At 39.5% G+C, this 20,428-nt stretch overlaps 1 protein-coding gene across 4 annotated transcripts in view; it reads right to left on the bottom strand.

Annotated features, from left to right (window-relative positions):
* The window catches only part of RBMS2 (RNA binding motif single stranded interacting protein 2), a 1,165,202-nt gene that overhangs the window by 586,602 nt on the left and 558,172 nt on the right, over positions 1-20,428 (bottom strand). For all 4 annotated transcript variants that reach the window (XM_044083632.1, XM_044083630.1, XM_044083631.1 and 1 more), the window contains exon 2: positions 13,076-13,236. In XM_044083632.1, coding sequence (XP_043939567.1) covers positions 13,076-13,236 — 161 coding nt within the window. The remainder of the gene's footprint in view (positions 1-13,075; positions 13,237-20,428) is intronic.

Here is a 20,428-nt window from a genome sequence, read left to right as displayed (position 1 = left end):
ATGGAAAGAATCATCATGGACCTTATCAACAAGGACACACAGGTGATCTTCACACTCTTGACCCGACCCAGTCTGGTTTTGTCAAAGGTAGATCTTGTTTAATAAACCTGATGGTCTTCTTTGAGAATCTCATCAAAGCCCTGGATGAGGACAAAGCAGTACATACTGCCTGTCTTGATTTACTCAAGGCTTTTGACACAATTCTCCACTCCGCGATCACTGAGAAACACTCCCAGCTGGGAATTAACCCATACGTTATTAGATGGGTGGCCAGCTGGCTCTCTGACAGAACGCACACTGTCAAAGTTGTGGAGTCCACCTCCACCAGTAGACCAGTTAACAGTGGGGTACTGCAAGGATCTGTGCTGAGCCCTCTACTGTTTGGAGTGTATTTCTCTGAGGTCCAGGTGAAAGTAGATGGCCTGTGGTTTACCAGGTTTGCAAGTGACTGCAAACTGGGAAGAATCATTGAGTTCCCCAGTGATATAAATATATTACAGAAAAAGGCTGACGCAGACAAATGATTGGTGCCAAAGTCACAGACTAAAACTAAATGCAAAAAAATGCCTCATTATTCCCTTTGGCAAAGTACTATCCCCTGCTAATTACATACAGATAGCACCCCTCTAAGCTCAAACCCAGTTGTGTGAGACTCGCAAACGCAGGTTGATAACAATCTAAACTTGGATCTTCATGTGTCCATAGTGGTAAGAAAAGCATTCTACATTGTGCATCCCATAAATAAGGGGACTATATGGAAGACTAAGGAGGTTATAACTCCACTGTACTCGATCCTTATCAGACCACTAATTGAGTGCAATACTCCCTTCTGTATGTATCTCACCAGATACCTTCAGCAGCTGGAGAGATCACAGAGGTTTCTAATCAAGAAAATCCTAAGCCTCTAAAACATGCCTTGCATGAAAAGACTAAAAGCCCTGTCACTGTACTCTGTATCATGCAGGCTGCTGAGAGACCACCTGTGCCTGGCATACAGAGCTGTCTCTGACTCTGTCCTAATGGAAGTGCTGCACATCCACAAATCAAATGGGACAAGAGTCACTCGCTCTGGGGATCTAGCCTGTAACAGTAACAGAACATGTTGGAGAGACTGTTATGTCTCCCAGAGACTGCCACTCCACTGGAATAAGCTCCCATTTCACGTGAAGCAGAGCTTCTCAATGACCCTATTTAAGAGCAACCTTGACAACTGGATGGGTGACCGTAAATTCACCCAGGGGGTGGCACCTATGTTGTTCATGGAGAGGGGTAGTTGGTGCTGATCATAGAATTGCTCTGCTAACAATTACCATCTAACTATGGTCACTTTGGGTACACAGGTTTTTGTACATGGCTAGGCTTGTAAAGGCCCTAGGACCATTAGCCTAGTAACCTCCTATGAAACAGACAGCTTGGGGGTAGCAGAAAACCCTCTAGGATGACCAACCTATTAGAAGACATTCCTCATTTTGGCCAACATTGGTAGAGTAGAGGGTAGCCAAGGGGACATGCATTTGGCTAGCAGCTTGAGTGTCTGACAGTGTCACCAGGGATGATGATCAGGCGAATCCTGGAAGGAATGGAGGGGATGGAGCCAGCTGCACACACTGCCACTTAGTAGGGGCAACAGAAATGAGGAGAAGAAGCCCTAACACTGCATAACACACGTAATACACAGTTACTGGTAGAAGGAACAGTGGCAGAAGCCATGAGGTCATAAAAATGTACACATACTGCCAGAGAGTAACAATGCCTTTTCAGTGGTGATTTCTGTGTCCAGAGGAAATGGAGCCAAAAACACAAAGCATAGAATGTTTTAACAAATGGCTGAGGAAATTATGTGAGGAACAGGTATATCCAATTACAGGAAGGTTAAGAGGAACAAAGGAAAGTAAGGAACTATATGCCAGAAATCATCTACATCTGAGCACAGAGATCAATAGAGACTGATGGATGGAAGGAGGAAAATAAAGGTATTTAAACAGGAGGAACCAAATAAAAGTGCTTCCTGACCAGGACCCATCTAAACTGAGTTAAATAGGAGGAAACCAAATAAAAGTGCTTCCTGACCAGGACCTATCTAAACTGAGTTAAATAGGAGGAAGCCAAATAAAAGTGCTTCCTGACCAGGACCTATCTAAACTGAGTTAAATAGGAGGAAAGCAAATAAAAGTGCTTCCTGACCAGCACCAATCTAATCTGAGTTAAGTAGGAGGAAAGCAAATAAAAGTGCTTCCTGACCAGGACCTATCTAAACTGAGTTAAACAGGAGGAAAGCAAATAAAAGTGCTTCCTGACCAAGACCTATCTAAACTGAGTTAAATAGGAGGAAGCCAAATAAAATTGTTTCCTGACCAGGACCTATCTAAACTGAGTTAAACAGGTGGAAACCAAATAAAAGTGCTTCCTGACCAGGACCTATCTAAACTTAGTTAAACAGGAGGAAACCTGCTGGGCTCAAAAGAGTAGGACCAAAACCATGAGACAAAACAAAGTACTGGAAATGGAGAAAGTAAGAGGAGGGAGAGAACAGGAAGTACTGGTGTGTTGCTGACAACCTGGGGAGGAAAACTGTGTATGTTTCAGACATTCACAGAAGAAATGGTAACAGAAACAGCACAGTGCAGACATATGGTGTGAACATTACAATAACAAGGGTAAGGTGACCCCAGTATGCAGGGTGTACAGAAGAAAATAGGGGTGGTAGTGCATGTAAGTTAAGGATTGGGGACCATAAGACTGGAGCAAATTGAGGAGAGCAGCAGATGAACGGAAGGCTAAAATACACATTCTAGGCCAACAGTTAGACCACAGAATGGAAGAAACATAGTGGTGGCTGGTAATACAGCAGATAAACTAAATGCCAGATGGACAGTAACAAGATACTGCAGAGAATATCAGCAACATGAGCAAGGAGAAGAGACTGACAGTAACGGGGGACCAAAACAAGATGCCAGAGATTGAACAGAGTGGGCCTTCACTGTCAAAGAAAAGTGCCCATGAGGTGGTAAAGGCAAGTCCAAGCCAAAAAGTAAAGGAACCAGACAGAAAGAGTGACCTACTGGGTAAGGTCCTAAAAATGCAGTGGTGGCCATGGAAGCAGAGCTGGGGGAATGTCTAGGATGAGTGACTGTCATAACATGGCTCTTTATCCAGGTAGGGGGTACATAATATCAAAATCACTAGTGTAGAACTACAAAAAAGAGAGAGAGAATTTCTAAAGCTGGGAAGCAGTGAAAAACAACGTGGAAGAATGGAGATGAGGTAAAATGACTCTCACATCAGTGGCATGACAGGGAAATATTTGTCGAGTTGCATAAACCCAGTTTGTTATCCAGGTGAGTTCTGCAGAGCCAGAAGCCATTTCTTAGGATTCCTTAGAATGCTATTCTCTACAATTTAAAGTTCAAGTCTATATAGTATCACATGATACATATTTTTTCATCCAAAGATATCAAACACAAACAAGAAATGAAAACTATAAATCCTGAAAATAAAGGAAAATAGGAATTAAGTTTGACATAATGAAAAGTTCAGTTAACATGTTACTGTTAGGTCATGTAGCAAGTTAATGGAGCCTGGGACTAATGACCAATAAATTCTGCTCACGTAATTTGGTATGTGATAATGTAGACAGCATACAGCCTTTCACGTATGGGAGTGGACAGCTTAAGATGTGTTCCTTTAGTTGTCACTTACACAACTGCAATGGAAAAGCTATAGTAGTTGACTGCAGTACACACTACTATGGGTTCTGGCAGCAGACATTACAGTGGGTTTCAAAGGGGCATTTTATAAGAAGCATGAGGATGGGGGGATGGTAGGAGGCAGCTGCAGAAGTGAACAGGTTGGACAGATCATTTATATTTTTCTGAGTTTAATCATGAGATCACCTGTCAGACTAACCTGGTTCAGTTCTACAGCTGAGCCTCCCAATGACACAATCCTAACCTGGAGAAGAGATAGTTAAGGCAGTTAAGGGTAAAACTTCTGGGAACAGACTGATCAGTCATGAAGTGCAATACAGGTCAGTTACTGCACAAATTTCCTTTTCATTTGTCTTCACTTCCATTTTGGCTTATTATTAAAGCCAACACTAACAAAGGTGTGGTTGTCTCAAATAAGCAGGCTAGTCTACATAAAGATCCGGAAAGTTTTGGGAAGAAGAATGAGAAGTGGCCACTGGTAATTAATGCAGAGTAGTGTGACGTTCTGCAGTTTTCAAAGAGCAATCCAGGGATCCTTTATGAGTAAAGCAGTATCCTACAAAGTATTGCACAATATGAAAAGTTCTTGAGTTTACTTACAGTTACACCTGCACCAAGTTGTGCAGGTCAAACTGAGAAAGGTGCACTGGGTGTAAAAATGGCAGGATATGTAGCAACAAGTGGAAATTCAAAGGCAAAAATAATATTTTGGTTGTAAGTGAGGCTACATTCCATTACTGGGTCTAGCTCTGGAGACATAGAAAGAGGTGGAAAGAATGAAGTGCATGAAAAAAGTACAAAGGAGAGAGACTAAGGATGTGGTGTGGGGCTAGGCAGAGAATGCTGGGAGTGCATAAAGTGAATAATCTGTGGTGTGGGGCTAGACAGAGAATACTGGAGGTACACACGGGATGATCTGTGGTGTGAGGCTAAGCAGAGAATGATGGGGGTGCATAAAGGGGATGATCTGTGGTGTGGGGCTAGGCAGAGAATGCTGGGAGTGCATAAAGTGAATAATCTGTGGTGTGGGGCTAGACAGAGAATACTGGAGGTACACACGGGATGATCTGTGGTGTGAGGCTAAGCAGAGAATGATGGGGGTGCATAAAGGGGATGATCTGTGGTGTGGGGCTAGGCAGTTAATGCAGGGGGTGCATAAAGTGAATAATCTGTGGTGTGGGGCTAGACAGAGAATACTGGAGGTACACACGGGATGATCTGTGGTGTGAGGCTAAGCAGAGAATGATGGGGGTGCATAAAGGGGATGATCTGTGGTGTGGGGCTAGGCAGAGAATGCTGGGAGTGCATAAAGTGAATAATCTGTGGTGTGGGGCTAGACAGAGAATACTGGAGGTACACACACGGGACGATCTGTGGTGTGAGGCTAAGCAGAGAATGATGGGGGTGCATAAAGGGGATGATCTGTGGTGTGGGGCTAGGCAGAGAATGCTGGGAGTGCATAAAGTGAATAATCTGTGGTGTGGGGCTAGACAGAGAATACTGGAGGTACACACATGGGACGATCTGTGGTGTGAGGCTAAGCAGAGAATGATGGGGGCGCATAAAGGGGATGATCTGTGGTGTGGGGCTAGGCAGAGAATGCTGGGAGTGCATAAAGTGAATAATCTGTGGTGTGGGAGAATACTGGATCTGTGGTGTGAGGCTAAGCAGAGAATGCTGGGGGTGCATAAAGGGGATGATCTGTGGTGTGGGGCTAGGCAGTTAATGCAGGGGGTGCATACAATGGATGGTCTGTGGTGTGGGACTAGACAGAGAATGCTGGGGGTGCATACAGTTGACAATCTGTGGTGTGGGGCTAGGCAGAGAATGCGGGGGGTGCATACAGGGGACAATCTACAAACATTAAGCACCTGGGGCAAACAGAAGAAGTGCATCTGCAAAGAAATGAAAGGGTTAGAAGGAAAGTTTGGAAAGCAGTTCGAAAGAGGGACTTTGAAACTGAATTCAGAAAGTGAGAGTGAGTTACAGAACCACAGAATAGAATGTTTAACAGACTTCTCATCCATTCTTCTGTGAAACGACCTATACAGAAGGCTGGCTGAAACATCCGGTAGCTTTGATTTAACAGAGTCTATTTTTTCAGCCTTATGGCATACTTGTAGAGAGAAGCCACCAGTTTTTTCAGCCTTACTGCATATTTTTAGACGGAAACCACCATATCTCCCACAATATACAAAGTTTTTGGACAGTCAGCAACCAAAAATACTTTTAAAATGTTACTGCTGTAACATCGACATCCTGTCAAACAACAGGTTTCCATGCAACATCTTTTTGTTTTGTTCTTAAGTTTCTACCCACCAACTAGTCACTCAGTATAAGTATTCAAGTGTTAGTGTGTGTGAGTTCATATATGTGTGCACACACTTCTTTCAAAGGTACCATGTGTCCCTTAACATCATGACAAAAACATTTATGTGCACTCCATCAAATCCTGCTGTATTAGTGACTTCACAGCTGTATCTCCAGGGACAAAAGCAACCTCAGAATCAAAAAAAGTGTTGTGGTGCAGGGGGTTTACTCCCTTTCAAAAAGCGCGGCTTGTAGTTTTTTAAATAACTGCCTTTCAGAATGGTGAAACCTAATCCTTCAAAAATAAACCTTGATTATTACTGTTAAGTTTTGGTCCTGCTGTTTTGATCCCTGCAGGTTTCCTCCTGTTTAACTCAGTTTAGACAGATCCTGGTCAGAAAGCACTTTATTTTTCTTCTACCATCCATCAGTCTCTACACGCCTCTGTGTTCAGATGCAGGTGATTTCTGGCATATCGTTCCAAACAGAAAAACAAAAGAATTCTAAAACTTACTGTTAAACCTTTTCAGCATTTTGTTTTTATTTGCAGATGAGCTTCACACCCCCCTGTGCTTCCTGATGTGGGAAGCTGTACCACCACTGGTGTGTAACCAGCCAAGGGAACTCATGTTACTCAATATACTAACTTCAACCTTAGTCTGAAGTAGGAGGAATGCTTCAGCAGAGCAAAACATCAGACGTGGAACACACACAGCTCTTCTATTCCAAGTGATCCTGCTGCAGTCCTTGGAATTTCAACAGGCACTCTCAGCATTATTGCAAAATCCTGTGGTTTTGTTTTTGCTGTTAGTGAGACACTGGCAAAAGAACAGCGGAGATTCACTGCTGCGTGTAAAACTCTGACATATGGAATGGCACTGCAGACGCGCAAGAACCAAAAAATGACCAGCAGATAGTGGATGCACTTAAAGTATATATTAATGCTCTGAGTCAAAACATTAGTATACAAAAATACAAACTGGTTTCGGCTTTAAAGTCACTAAGCCTTGATCAATGTAAAGATACAATGAAAAAACACACATTTATATACTGTGTCACTAGCCAATAAACCAATTACAGGTGTTCATTTAATCCTGGGGCAAAAAGCCCTACCAGTTTAATGATCCATTTTCTCTCTTTGGCATTCAATAACTCATGCCATCCAGATTTATTATATTTGATACCCAAAAGTTTATCAATAATTATAAAGTGAAAAGATGCTGTTTGGTGAACTTGTACAATCCTCCTGGCCGGCCAATTGTGTCCGGTAGAGGTTCAATGACCGAGCCCATCTCTCAGTATCTGACTAAATATTTAAAATCTTTACTAAAATGGGTTAGAGCCCGTCTGAAGGATACAACGGAATTCTTGCAGGTCATCTCAGAGATGCAAATAGAGGATGAATGGATACTATGTACCCTGAATGTCAAGGCCCTTTATACTAATATTCCGCATTGGGCTGGCATCCAGGCATTGGAATATTGGCTACATAGGTCAGAACTATATCCACCTGGCTTTAATACACTGCTTTTGTGCCTGACTGATCATGTATTAACAAAAAATTTCTTTTTGTATCACATTTGCTATCTACAAATCAAGGGTACAGCTATGGGGGCATCATTTGCTCCTATACATGCAGATATATTTATGGCATATACAGAAGAGCAGATTATATATGACTGTTCCCATAGCTTGTACCTTGATCAAATAGATATCTGGAAAATATATTTGGATGACTGCTGGGTGGTATGAAGATCAGATGAGGAACATCTGATGGAGTTTGTGGAATACCTAAATGAGAACAAATGGGGAATTGAAATTACCGTGAACTACCATAAAAATAATATCACCTTTTTGGATGTTACGGTTAGTAGGGCTCCAGATACACTCTAAATACAGAAGTCTACTGTAAATTCCCTGAATATAACTCCCTTCTCCATGCCTCCAGATTTCATCTCCCCCATATATGTAGAAATATTCCTAAATCACAATATATGAGGGTGAGACGAATTTGTTCACAGGGCGATACCTACATGCACTATAGAGATGACTTGACTAAGAGATTCAGACAGAGGGGCTACAAACCAGGGCACATTATGCAGGCCAGGAATGCTGTCAATAGTATGGATAGGGCAGCACTTTTACAATATCATGATAAACAAGATAGAAGTTCTGGTTATCCTAGACTAGTGACTACTTACGGAAGAAATGTTGGGACACTTATTGAAAGTGTACAATCCAATTGGAACATCCTTATGATGGATCACAGGCTCTCTGAATTATTGGGCGCTAACTGCCTATTTTCCTATAGGAATAGCAGAAACCTTGCATCTCTCTCTAATCATTATAAACAAGGAAGATGTCAACCTAAGGTAAAATTGCAGAGTACTATTCAGGGACAAATTGCCATAGGATGTTACCCATGTGGTCACTGTACGCATTGTATAAGACTATTAAAAACCAACAGTTTCACTAGTAAAAATACAAGTATAGTCTATGACATTTCCTTCTTTGCCAACTGCAGTTCAGATTGGGTTATATATTTGGCCACCTGTCAATGCTCAGCTTTTTATGTGGGCCAGACGTCTAGAGCACTTAAATATAGAATTTCTGAACACATTAGTGAAATTAAAAATAAGAAACATACAAATGCTCTATCCGAAAGACACAAACAAACAAATGCTCTATATAAACACTCTGAAGTTCACCAAACAGCATCTTTTCACTGTATAATTACTGATAAAATTCTGGGTATCAAATATAAGAAATCTGGATGGCATGAGTTATTGAATGCCAAAGAGAGAAAATTGATCATTAAACTGGGAGGGCTTTTTGCCCCAGGATTAAACCTGTAATTGGTTAGTGACACAGTATATAAATGTGTGTTGTTTCATTGTACCTTTACACTGATGAAGGCTTTGTGATTTTAAAGCTGAAACCGGTTTGTATTTTTGTATACTGATGTTTTGACTCAGAGTATTAATATATACTTTCAGTGCATCCACACTCTGCTGGTCATTTTTTGGTTCATGTTGGTATTTTGGGACCTTGCAGATGCCTTACTTGCAGGAATCCATTTTGGACTGCAGACACACAAGTCATTTCCCTGGCTGGGTGCACACACCACAAAATCTGAAGGGCTCGAGATATATATCCTATGTGACCTCAGTGTACTGACACATATCTGCACACATACAATGCTGTGGCACTTCAGGATAAACACACACATTACTGAACAGTAATCCCCAAATGCAAATGTAATGGTACCAAGACGTGCTGCTAGATGGCTGAACACGCAAGACTACATCACTTAAACAGAAGTCACCCATGGGACCTCGAATGAATGATCGCTTCTACTCACGATATTCCCAGTCTGGGTATCACCATCAGCTGTTATTTTCAATGCTTACCCACTGCCACAGGGAACCAGCAGTGATGCATAAAAACCTTTTATTCAAAAAATAATCAGACGTAGTTATGCCAAATGTCAGACAGGGGAAGACATTTTTGAATAAAATGCAGCCAAACACAGGATAAATGTGATGTCTGACAATGAGCAGATGATACGAAGACATTCATTTATAACATTAAACCTCATCTCCTCTGGGTTCTGGGTCAGCTGTAAGTTTATCAATGATGTTTCATTAAACTCAAAACATTACAAGCTTGAGTAAACAGACAAAGTGGAGTGACAGAAAAGACAAAAAGTATAACAGTATTCAAGTTAGGAAATGGTGATGTTAAATTGTTATTAAAACTAAGCAACCAGCTTGGACAAATAAGTTCATTAAAAAGATAAAAGAAGTCTTAGCCTTTTCTGATGCATCGTATGTTTTATACTGCTCTCAAAACGGATCAGGAATGTACCAGATGTTTAACTGGGCTCCAGAACTGATTCTGTGAACTGGATCCTTCTTTACTTAGATTTTAAGGTTCTGCTTGCCCATTCACAGTGCTTTATTAAAATCGATTACGAAGCATTCTTATTCACCTCCGAAAATCGAAGACTGTCCACTGTGGAAAATGAATACTACTCATTAGTGTGTATGTGTGTACATTTTGTTTTTCATTTTAAAACATGAGGAGCCACCACCCTCTTGGCTTGATGTGCTAAAACGTCTCTTGGAAATGTTTTACAGTCACAAAATAATACTTTTGTGAAGTGTCCCACTGGCAAAAGAAGAGCAGAGATTCACTGCTACGTGTAAAAGAATGACGTATGGAATGGCACCACAGACACACAAGCTGTTTCCCTGGCTGGGTGCGAACACCACAAAATTTGAAGAGCTCGAGATATACATTCCATGTCCAGGCTAGTTTTTTGTTTGTTTGTTTTCTCTTTCTGTTTTTCAAGCAAAACCGACCCATATGACAAAGGGAATCTGACCACTGAATTCCATGCATGGTCCAGGTTACTGCATACTTTTATTAGACCAAAATGATTCATCTAGCCAAAGTAATTGGACTATCAAAATGTATAAATGTACTAGTACAGTGACATTTTGCTTTGGACAGGTCTCATCTGTATGCATGAGCCTTAGCCAACGGCTGTTTTCGTTTATGAACATAACTTTAGCTGCCATTATTCATACAGTTTTGCACTGTTTCTGAATTTTACAAATGCTGCATAGCAAAACACAATTGTGCTGTATTGTTATAATGTTGTTCTGTAAGAAAAACAGAGAGCACTAAACATTATTAAATACACAACTGTGGGTGTGAGGGGCAAATATCTGCAGGTACGGGGCAACAAGGATTGTTAGTAGCTGAAATATATGAGATATAAGTACATGTCTTAAGAAGAATGCAATTTTAAAAGAGAAAACAGCTTGCCATGTTCAGGAGTCAAGAAATGAGAGAAGACATTTTTAAACATTCATTGTTTTTTTTTTTTTCCACATTCCAAGCTGGGGTTAAATAAGGTTAGCAGTCATCTCCTTCCTCCCTTCCTGGCCTCAAAAAAGCCTCTAGAGAGAGAGAGAGAGAGAGAAGTCAAGAAGCAGCAGTCAGCAGGCCCCATGTGACTAGTACTGTTAAACATTAAACCTTCCCTCAGCCTGTGCCTAAAGTGCTAAATCAGCAAGGCCTCATTTCCTATAAAAATGTGTAGTAGAAAAGGTTTTAGCAAGCAGACATGCAGGGGAAAAAACATGTCTGGTTTGTAAACCTGCTCTGCAAGTCTTTCTCTGAAGTCTCACATATAATTGGTTTGGCGGGAGGAATGTACTCCAAAGAAATTAAACAGTTGAGGAAAGAACACCTACCATCTAGACTTGGAGGTCCAGATAAAAAGCAGCTATACAAATTTAGGCTGCAAGTCACATATCACTATTAACAATCAAATGCAGCCGAAAATTAACTAGGCAAAAACATAACACTTCAAGAAGTATAAATTATAAAACTGGCTCAGAGTAATATAGCTTCTTGTAATTGAAAACTAGGGATGGGTTATGTGTGGAAATCCCGTGTGCAGGGCATTTGAGGATAAACCATGATAAATTTTAAATCTGGGAGAAAGACAAAACTTAAAATTTCAGTTTGTGGTGTTTTGAGGGTGCACAAAGTACATGCTTTATGTGTCAGCTGTATTACAAAGATAACTAACTATATATTACTGCTATCTATGAGTGATTGAACTAGTCATGACTGAAGGGAGATAGTGAAATCACACCAGTGACTAGCCTATCCTTACATTTATGAACTTGGTGCTCTACGACACTTACTAAACACTATGAACAACATTCCTTTGTTGGCATACCATACTCTGATATGGTAGTAATAACAGCTGCCCTCAGATGGTGTCCAGATGTTAATAGTACTAGGACTTTAGCACAAAGCACAAGATAAGAATGCAGTTTCTGATTTCTGCTACTAACCCTGAGTTTTACATTTGTATGTATGAAAATTTCAAAACAGTGAATGTGGTGAGGAAGTGTAATAAAACAAACTAATCAAAAAAAAAAAAAAAAAAATATATATATATATATATATATATATATATATATATATATATATACTCTATTGCATAGACAGGAATGAAGTTCAAATTATGTTCTAAATTAAACAATTTTCATTCTTTAATTTAATCCAAGAACTTTATCAGAACCTTTGTTTGCCTGAAGTCAGTATTTTTCTCTGATGTCCTTTGTGTTAATGCGATTTGTAAGAACAATATAAGAATTGTGTGGGCATATTTCTTATGGTTATCCAGACATGGGCACCTATAAGTGTACTAGATACACGATCCAGAAGCACACCATCATATTATTATAAAATAAGTGTGGCCATAGTCCCTATGGATCCATGTAAGTGTACTAGGCACATGGTCCAGAAAAACACCGCCATATTAGTGACGTGATGACCTCACAAACTTTGTTGCTGCATGAGAGGGAATGCTCCACCTTAGCTCCAGATGTGTCAGGATAAGCGCTGTTGACTTGGAAATTCTCATATCTTTTTTCTGACATATTGCGTTACCAGTAGTTCAGGCCTTTCAGGCATATAAGTCAGTTTTCAAGGAATCTATAGAAATTGCCATATAAGAAAGCTAATGTTTAAAACCACCTCCAAGCCCCTCCAAACACAGCAGCTAACTAAATCTAAACTGAGGACAGAAAGTGATTGCACTTCCACATTCTTGCACATCTACAGTAAAAGTTATTAATATGGCAAAAGTTGTAAAGCACTGTTACTGCTTTTCTGTACATGGCAGTTGCGGATGTTGGATCTACATCCCGTTAACTGTTACATAATTAGCTGCTCATGTTGTAGAGATTAGACAACCAAAGTAGCTCTTTAAAAATGATACAAATACCATGTTGGCATATGCGCATTTCAGATATTTAGAATGTTACTCTACCATATACAGCATTAATTCATCGCATTCACTGTAAAGAAACAAAATGTAATGTGCACACAACCTCTACCACACACACACACACACACACACTATACATGCTTTCCTATTTGTTGCAAGCAATGGAGCAAAGGAATTTGCTACGTATGTATACATGTCCACATGACGATGTCTGAGAACAAAACAACTTGAATTTACTTACGGCTGGCACATTTTGACAAGGTCCATGTCAGTGGTCCCCGGATGAAGTCCACGAATATACAAGTTGGTTTTGCTCAGCTGCTCCCCTCCCCCACTGCTGCTGTTGCTACTGCTGTTGTTGCTGGGACTTGGTGGGGCCATCTGCTGGCTGACATAGGATTGCTAGAAGGCAAAAAAACGTAACTTTAGACAGTATACCACGTTCTTCTAGGGCACTTCTGCCTACAGCCTCATGCTCTTATCATACTTGAAATCACAGGAAGGTACAGGACAAACAGCAAAACTCTTTCATAGTGAAACATATGAAGAAATTCAAAAGGAAAAGGTACTACTGAAGAAATACAATTCATGGAAGGGAATTCATGACAGAGGGTAGTACCTCTGGCCAGCTACTGCATTAGTCTTGTACAAATTGTTAGAAAAGCAACAGCTTATTGTCTCTAAAGCATGAGAAACAGAGATACAGCATCCCGACTATTATTATTATTAAATGGCGGTCAGTTGCTACACTCGCTTTTGTGTCCGCTATGAGCACTAACAGACAATTCAGAAGCACACAGAAAAGCAGAATATTCTTGGCATAAATTTTCAAAGGTCACCACTCCATATGCTGACATAACCACAACATCCTATGCTTCAGCTTCTCTCTGTAGTAGAACAGTTCCTCAGATAATGTTCTGAGTCTGGATGTGAGGATCTATGGTTATACTGCAGAAAGGCAAACCATTATCTGATGAGCACTCACTCAAAGAAAGCACAACAGCGCCTTTTCCTAAATAGCAACACCAACAATGTAATAAGTGTTTCTATAGGTTAGCACAGACCCTCTCCCACCTCTGCTGACTGCATGGGAGGTGACTTCCGCACACCTCCTCCTAACTTACAATTCCTATTCCAAGATCAGCTAAGTAAAAGCTGAAGTAGCAGGGTTGGATTCCACACAAAGCTAAATGTTCCCATTCCTTGGCATTCTGGCCATGCTGACTCTTAACACTGTTGAGGAAATGTGCACATTTACTCATCTCTGCTGTCCACATCCAGTGGACTAAATATTCAGTGTTGCTATAAAGTGTAATAAAATATACTATAAAAATTATAACCCCAGTGGCCAAAAACCTGTTTCTACTATCTTAACATATAGATGAAAAACTCTAACAAGACACCTAACCTTGGTGTCACATACCTTCGTCAACCCTCACCAGACAAAAAGCATGTTGTTCATCTGACTAAATCACTGGTTTAGAACTTGTCTTTTCACTTACTGCTGCTTACAGCACAAATTGTACACCTCATTGTTTTAAAATATGGAGACTTCTACAAGGGGAACAAACTTCTGCTTCTAACAATGTCAGTGAACTGTCTGTCTGGGGCAAACACCAGCCGCAACAAATGCGATGTTTAGCAACATGCCTTGTACACATGCTGCTACCACTGGTTTCTTTACATTCCTTTGCAGTTCTATTTTTTTTTCCTTTAAATTCCAACTTCTTGTTTAACATGCTATAAAATTTTGGAGGTATAACTAGTTGCTTTTCCATTATTGTTCCTGAACAACACACATTTATCCTTTCAGTTAATCTTTTTATGAAGGAATTTAGAATTTATAACATTCTCAGAGCAGAGAAGTCATGTAACTAATGTTTGATACAAATGCAGGAAAATAGTTTTCGCATTTTATTTGTAACAAATGTCTGACTATGAATTAGGACGCCGAATATCCTAATTGCACTACGGCAGTCCTAGAATTTAAAACTGATTACTAGACTCACTTTGTCGATCTGTTACATTTTTAATTTGTATTTTTACTTTTCTATTCTGGAATGGCCCTATACTGAGAAAAAATAAACCTGTATGATCAAGATTTAGCAGAACAGATCCTAGAAAAGCAAAATAATATTTAGAAAAGTTAGTAAATGGCAAGTTTGGGTTGTTCCCTATGAATCCTCTCTAAGAAAACAAAATGATTACTTGTTAACTCAGTAATTGCCCTATAGCACAGGGCACTAACAAAGGGATTCTTCACGCTTAATACTACACATACATACAAAGTGTTTGCTATACATATTAGAACAGCTGTAAAACTCAAAATGCCCCAAAATAATGCGTGTAATTTCTGAAGGCCAAATAACTCCAACTTCCTAACTATGAAGTTCAACACCCAAGACTATATAAACTTGAGACAACTACATAACTGAAAACACATGAAAAGATAATTCTTTAAGCACTACAGTACATAAAACTAGTAACTGAAAACCACTCTGCTATGAAATCCGTCAGACATCTATCTGTAGCAAATGGACCAGATAATGAAGGGTAAAAGACAGACACAACAGCTAAAAGACATGTCTTCTTGCAAGCTACTGTAAGCATAAATTTAAAGTGAAACTAACAAAAAAGAAGATGTTTTTCATTACCACAAGGGTTGTTGAAATATTTAACACCACAGTATTCAGACATGGATTCTAATTCAAGCTCTTGTAATTTAGATACAGCTTTCTGAAAAAAAAAGTTAAATAAGAAATTCATGGACTTTGGAATGCTCCCTTTCCATTCAGATATTGTATTACAGTGTTCAAAAGTAGCTTATCTTTTTTCTTTCTTTCTTTTTCTCAAAAAGATGACCATGTCTAATTTTCTTAACGATGTATCCCCTCTCTCATAACATCATGTGACTAAGAAGTAAAGAAAAAGACCATATGGGGTATCCGCCTATCAAGGGTGGTATTCAGGAGGGTTGCTACAATTTCATCTTGCCGTTTCTGGGCAAAAAAGTCACTCTCCCAAAAAATGTAAGTACACCCTTGCCTTAGACTACTCATACCTTTAACAAGCCATACCTAGAAGAATCAATTTTAATTACCATCAAACGTGATTGCAGGGGCAGCCTTAGGTGATTTGATATCCTAAGGAGAGGAATGCATGGCACCCCCCAACCCATTGTCTGCTGTCCCCTTGGTATATGATCTGGTTCCCCCAATCCTGGTATTCCCACAACATTCAGATTACTTTAGCTTTGTTTTCTCACTCTATGCCTTTACCCTTCAGATTTTTCCTGTATCCTTTCAATACATCCTAACTGGCCAAGACTGCAATGTAACTGTGTAGGAAATCATTAAGCCAAGGAGACTGGGGAACTACTGGGCCCACAGAAGCTATGGCATTCTAGATGCTTTCAGGTGTATTTTTGAGCTTTCTTCAACGTGTGATCCAGTGGTGGCCCGAACAAAAAACATGCCTAATTACAGAAATGAACTGACTTTTTTTTTCCTTTCAAGGAAGAAATAAGTTTTGTCCAAGGCTTAATGTTGAAAGCTGATAAAACAGTAGTTACCAATAACCTGAGAAGTATTTATCTAAAAAAATTCTTCAGGACACACAGATCACACATGGTATGAGTGCCCCCCCCCAAAAAAAAAAATGGAGAGTCCCCATCCTGTATACACCCGGATGTTAGATTGTGATGAAAATGAAAGAACAAATGACCACAGTATTGTACTTCAGGTAGCTGCTGTCATACATCTATACCACATAACAGCTCACCCAAACCCCAAAAGATAGACCGACTGTATATCCCTCTGTGTTTTGTTCAGCTGTCAGACTGGGAATAAAGTCAAACAATAAACTTTAATACAACTCGATTTGTTGCTGTTAGCTCTACATATGAAGCATGGATCCTTACTCCCAAAAAATAGCCACCTGTATATATATATATATATATATATATATATATATATATATATGTGTGTGTGTGTATGTGTGTGTATATATAAATATATATATATCTATATTATAATGTCTGATTTTGATTGTGAAGAAAATTAACAAAATAAACATCATAGTAATGTATTCCTACTTGTTGCTCATAGACAGCAAACGGTAAACTGGTCTTAGACAAGCTATAATGATATTCTCTGCGCACCAGTGAGGTGCTATTTTCAGGAAAGTTACACAAACAACCACACTGTCCTCAGGAAATCTGTACTTCCTATAAAAATATAATTAATGACATTCTGCAGGTACAATGCCTTCCTTTACAACTGAAAACTCAGCAAGTGATATGTTTAATTCTAAAACCCTGATATAAAATGCTTTTATTTCAGAATTTTCATTTGCTTCTTAACTTACTCAGAATGCTTTGCTGCTATATGCAAAATCATAATAAATACAACTATGGACATCATTTTGGGGAGGTATACACACAAAAAAGTGGACAACATAACATAAAAATGTAAAAAAAAGTTTTAATTAAATTATAACTTCACTATCCAGAGCACACGTGGTATTCAAATGCAGCACAGAAAGGGTTACCGACACCTCTCAATTGTACATATTTTCACAGAATGTCCAGATTTTTGCCTCATATTTTTCGTCTGTTCCTCATAAAAACTGTTTTTTTTTTTTCTTGACAAATCACTGGGATGATCTCAGGATTAAAGTTACTAAATAATGATATGCAGTCGTTTCAGACTTCATATCCTTCGGAAACGTACTCCAACACAGATTCTGTTATGATAGCAATTTTCTAAGTATATAAGAGCAACATTTAAAATGTGTCCCTATTTTTGGGCCTTTGTCCCCCCACTATGTTAGACTTTGTTCAGATTTTTTGGGCTAAGAGGTTGAGAGGTATAGACCTGTAAAGGTGTATTTTAATAAAACAACACCTTATATTATTTAGAAAAATGTAAGAAAGTAAAACTTAAAACATCATACAGTTTTTAATCATCAGGGTGGCACTCTGGGCTGAGGGGAATGCAAACAGTGTAAGCATTTACAGCAGGGGAACCATGTGGTTAGAAGTCTGTACTTTGCATGAACCATGACAGTAACTGTCTTTTGGAGTTTCTGTGCCAGCATTTCAGAAGGTAAACTTTTTTCCCTATGGTTCTACTTCAATTATACAGCATCAATTAGCAAGTGACCCAAAATATAATTAATATGGATAACTGTCCAATGTTTACTTTAGACTGAAGTTAATATTATCATTTAATGGGCCAACATACTAATGGTATGTGACTTTGTAAATAAATACAAATTTAGTTAAGAGGTAGACTGATGATAACTACAATAGACGGTCAGAGTAAATTAAAACAGTAAGTTTTAAACAATGGGTCTATTCAGAGAAAACATCCCACAAGAAATGCTACAGAAAGATTATAGCTATTTGTGCTGAAAACAAAGTGCTAGGGTGTTTGTGCACACAAGTACAAAGACGTCCATATCTACATAGCACCAGAAACTCAAAAGACTCAGCTGGACGCTCGTGCATGCAACTGAACCCTGAAAGAAAAGTAATGACTTATGCCAGACTTTAGCTAAGTGACCATGTAACAAAATGATTCACAATGCGCTACATAAACTGACTTTGTGGTTCAAAGGGATGGAGACTAACTTTGAGCAGGCAAACTGGGTTTGATTAGTGGGAGCTTTACTGGAAGAACTTGGCAGGGAGTGCAAGTGTGAATTGGTGTGGCTTGCTTGTCCCTCCTGGGAGAGTGGGGTAGGGATGGTTCTATGCACATAGGAGGGCACCAACTATGTGCAATTTCCCAGGGTGTGAAAGGGAAATAACACCTCAAATGCTTTGTGGGAGAGAGTGGGCTGCTTTAAAGCAATGCCCATTTTAGAAGTCAAATAATGTTCTTCATGGCCTGCAGCATGTCCCCTCTCTATGCTACGTGGAGTAGGTGTACAGAAATTAGGGGGGAAAAAAACAAAAAACAAAATGCATTATGTAAGAGTATGAAAATTTGGAGTAAAATCAGAATGCTGCAAGAGTAAGACTCTGAAAAATAAATGTGAACTGTTTTAAAAAGAGAATCAAATACACATGTATTTGAAATAAATATTTACAGAACTTTTCCCCTAGTGCCAGAGACGGCTGCAAAATGTGCTATGCTGCCTTCCCCATTTTTAGTAAGTGGTTGTTTAGGACAGCCAACTCTCTGACTCACTAGTACCAAGAAAAAAGCAGCTAACACACTCAGCATTCTAATTACTATGAGAGGCAATGCAATCCAAAGACTGCCAGCTACATCTCCTACCCAATAACCTTAGCAGTGTGACACCATTTCATGCTAGCACATGATGGCAGCAGTGTGACACTACACAGTGGTATCGCACGTCACCAGAGTGGCACCATTTGAAACTACCACGTAACCTTGGCAGTGTGACACCATTCAGCACTACTGCTAAACCTCAGTAGTATAATACCACTCAAGACTACCACATGCTAGAGCAGCATAGCAGTACTACCATGAAAATTCAGCACCACTCAAGGTTACCATGTACTAGAGCAGCAGGGCACCCTTCAGTACTACCACGTAAATTCAACAGTGTAGCACCACTCAAGGCTTTTAGCCTCAGAAGTGTGGCACTATAAAGGGCTGCCATACAAGTCTAGCAGCACTCACTCCTAACCCATTATTTCAACATGCTATGCCCAGTCCCACCATATTATCTCAGCAAAGGATTAAGCATATACCTAAACAGCACAGTAACAGTGCCACAAGAAAAATGCTGCAGGACTACAAATAAATAATTTTATTTTATGCTTCAGATACCATGTTATACCAGTTTTGATACCAAAACATTTATTTCTTTTGTTATTGAAGAATATATGAGACACGTCCCAATTTAACACCTCTGAAAAAGCACCAAAATGACATTACTATTAAAGAAACGTGTTTAAAATGAATAAATAAAAACTATAAACTCAAAAGTTATCATTCAGATGAGACTTAAAAAGAACCTCCAAATACAGTGGTCATATTCTTTCTTTTTTTCAATAACTCTAAGCCCCATTCCTTAGTTTTGGATGGAACACTGTGCCAAAAACATTTAACTTGCATTTTGATGTTCCAGCGTATGGTTACATAGTGCACTACTCTCCCCTAGTCCACAGAATGCCACTCATATGTTCTGGCATTCATTGTTTAAATATCAGTGTTACCCATATAAAATGCGCTGCATGTAAACGATGCCAAATAAACAGTACTTGTCCTCATGCAGATTTCTGTAGCACGGTCAGATTTTTGCCTCATATTTTTGGTCTCTTCCTGCGGTGGTGGTGCTGCAGTAGCGCTGTCGCCTCACAGTAAGACGTCCCGTTCGATTCTCAGCTAGAGCGTCTTCTGTGTGGAGACGTGCGTGAATGGGCGTAACTTTGTTGAAGGTTGTGCATCAGGGCTGGCAACTCGGCACATAAAAATCTACTGCCAATCATTAACGGACCGGAGTTCCGCTGTGGTGACCCCTAACTGGGAAAAGCCAAAAGACGCAACAACAACAACATTTTTGGTCTGTTCCTCATAAAAAAATTTTTTTGGCAAATCATTGAGGATTAAAGTTAGAA

This window comes from Protopterus annectens, chromosome 9.part0, assembly GCF_019279795.1.
Source record: "Protopterus annectens isolate FY-2018-M chromosome 9.part0, PAN1.0, whole genome shotgun sequence".
Taxonomy (NCBI): Eukaryota; Metazoa; Chordata; order Ceratodontiformes; family Protopteridae; genus Protopterus; species Protopterus annectens.
The sequence above is the reverse complement of the archived record's forward strand: the minus strand, read 5'-3'. Positions and strand labels throughout refer to the sequence as shown.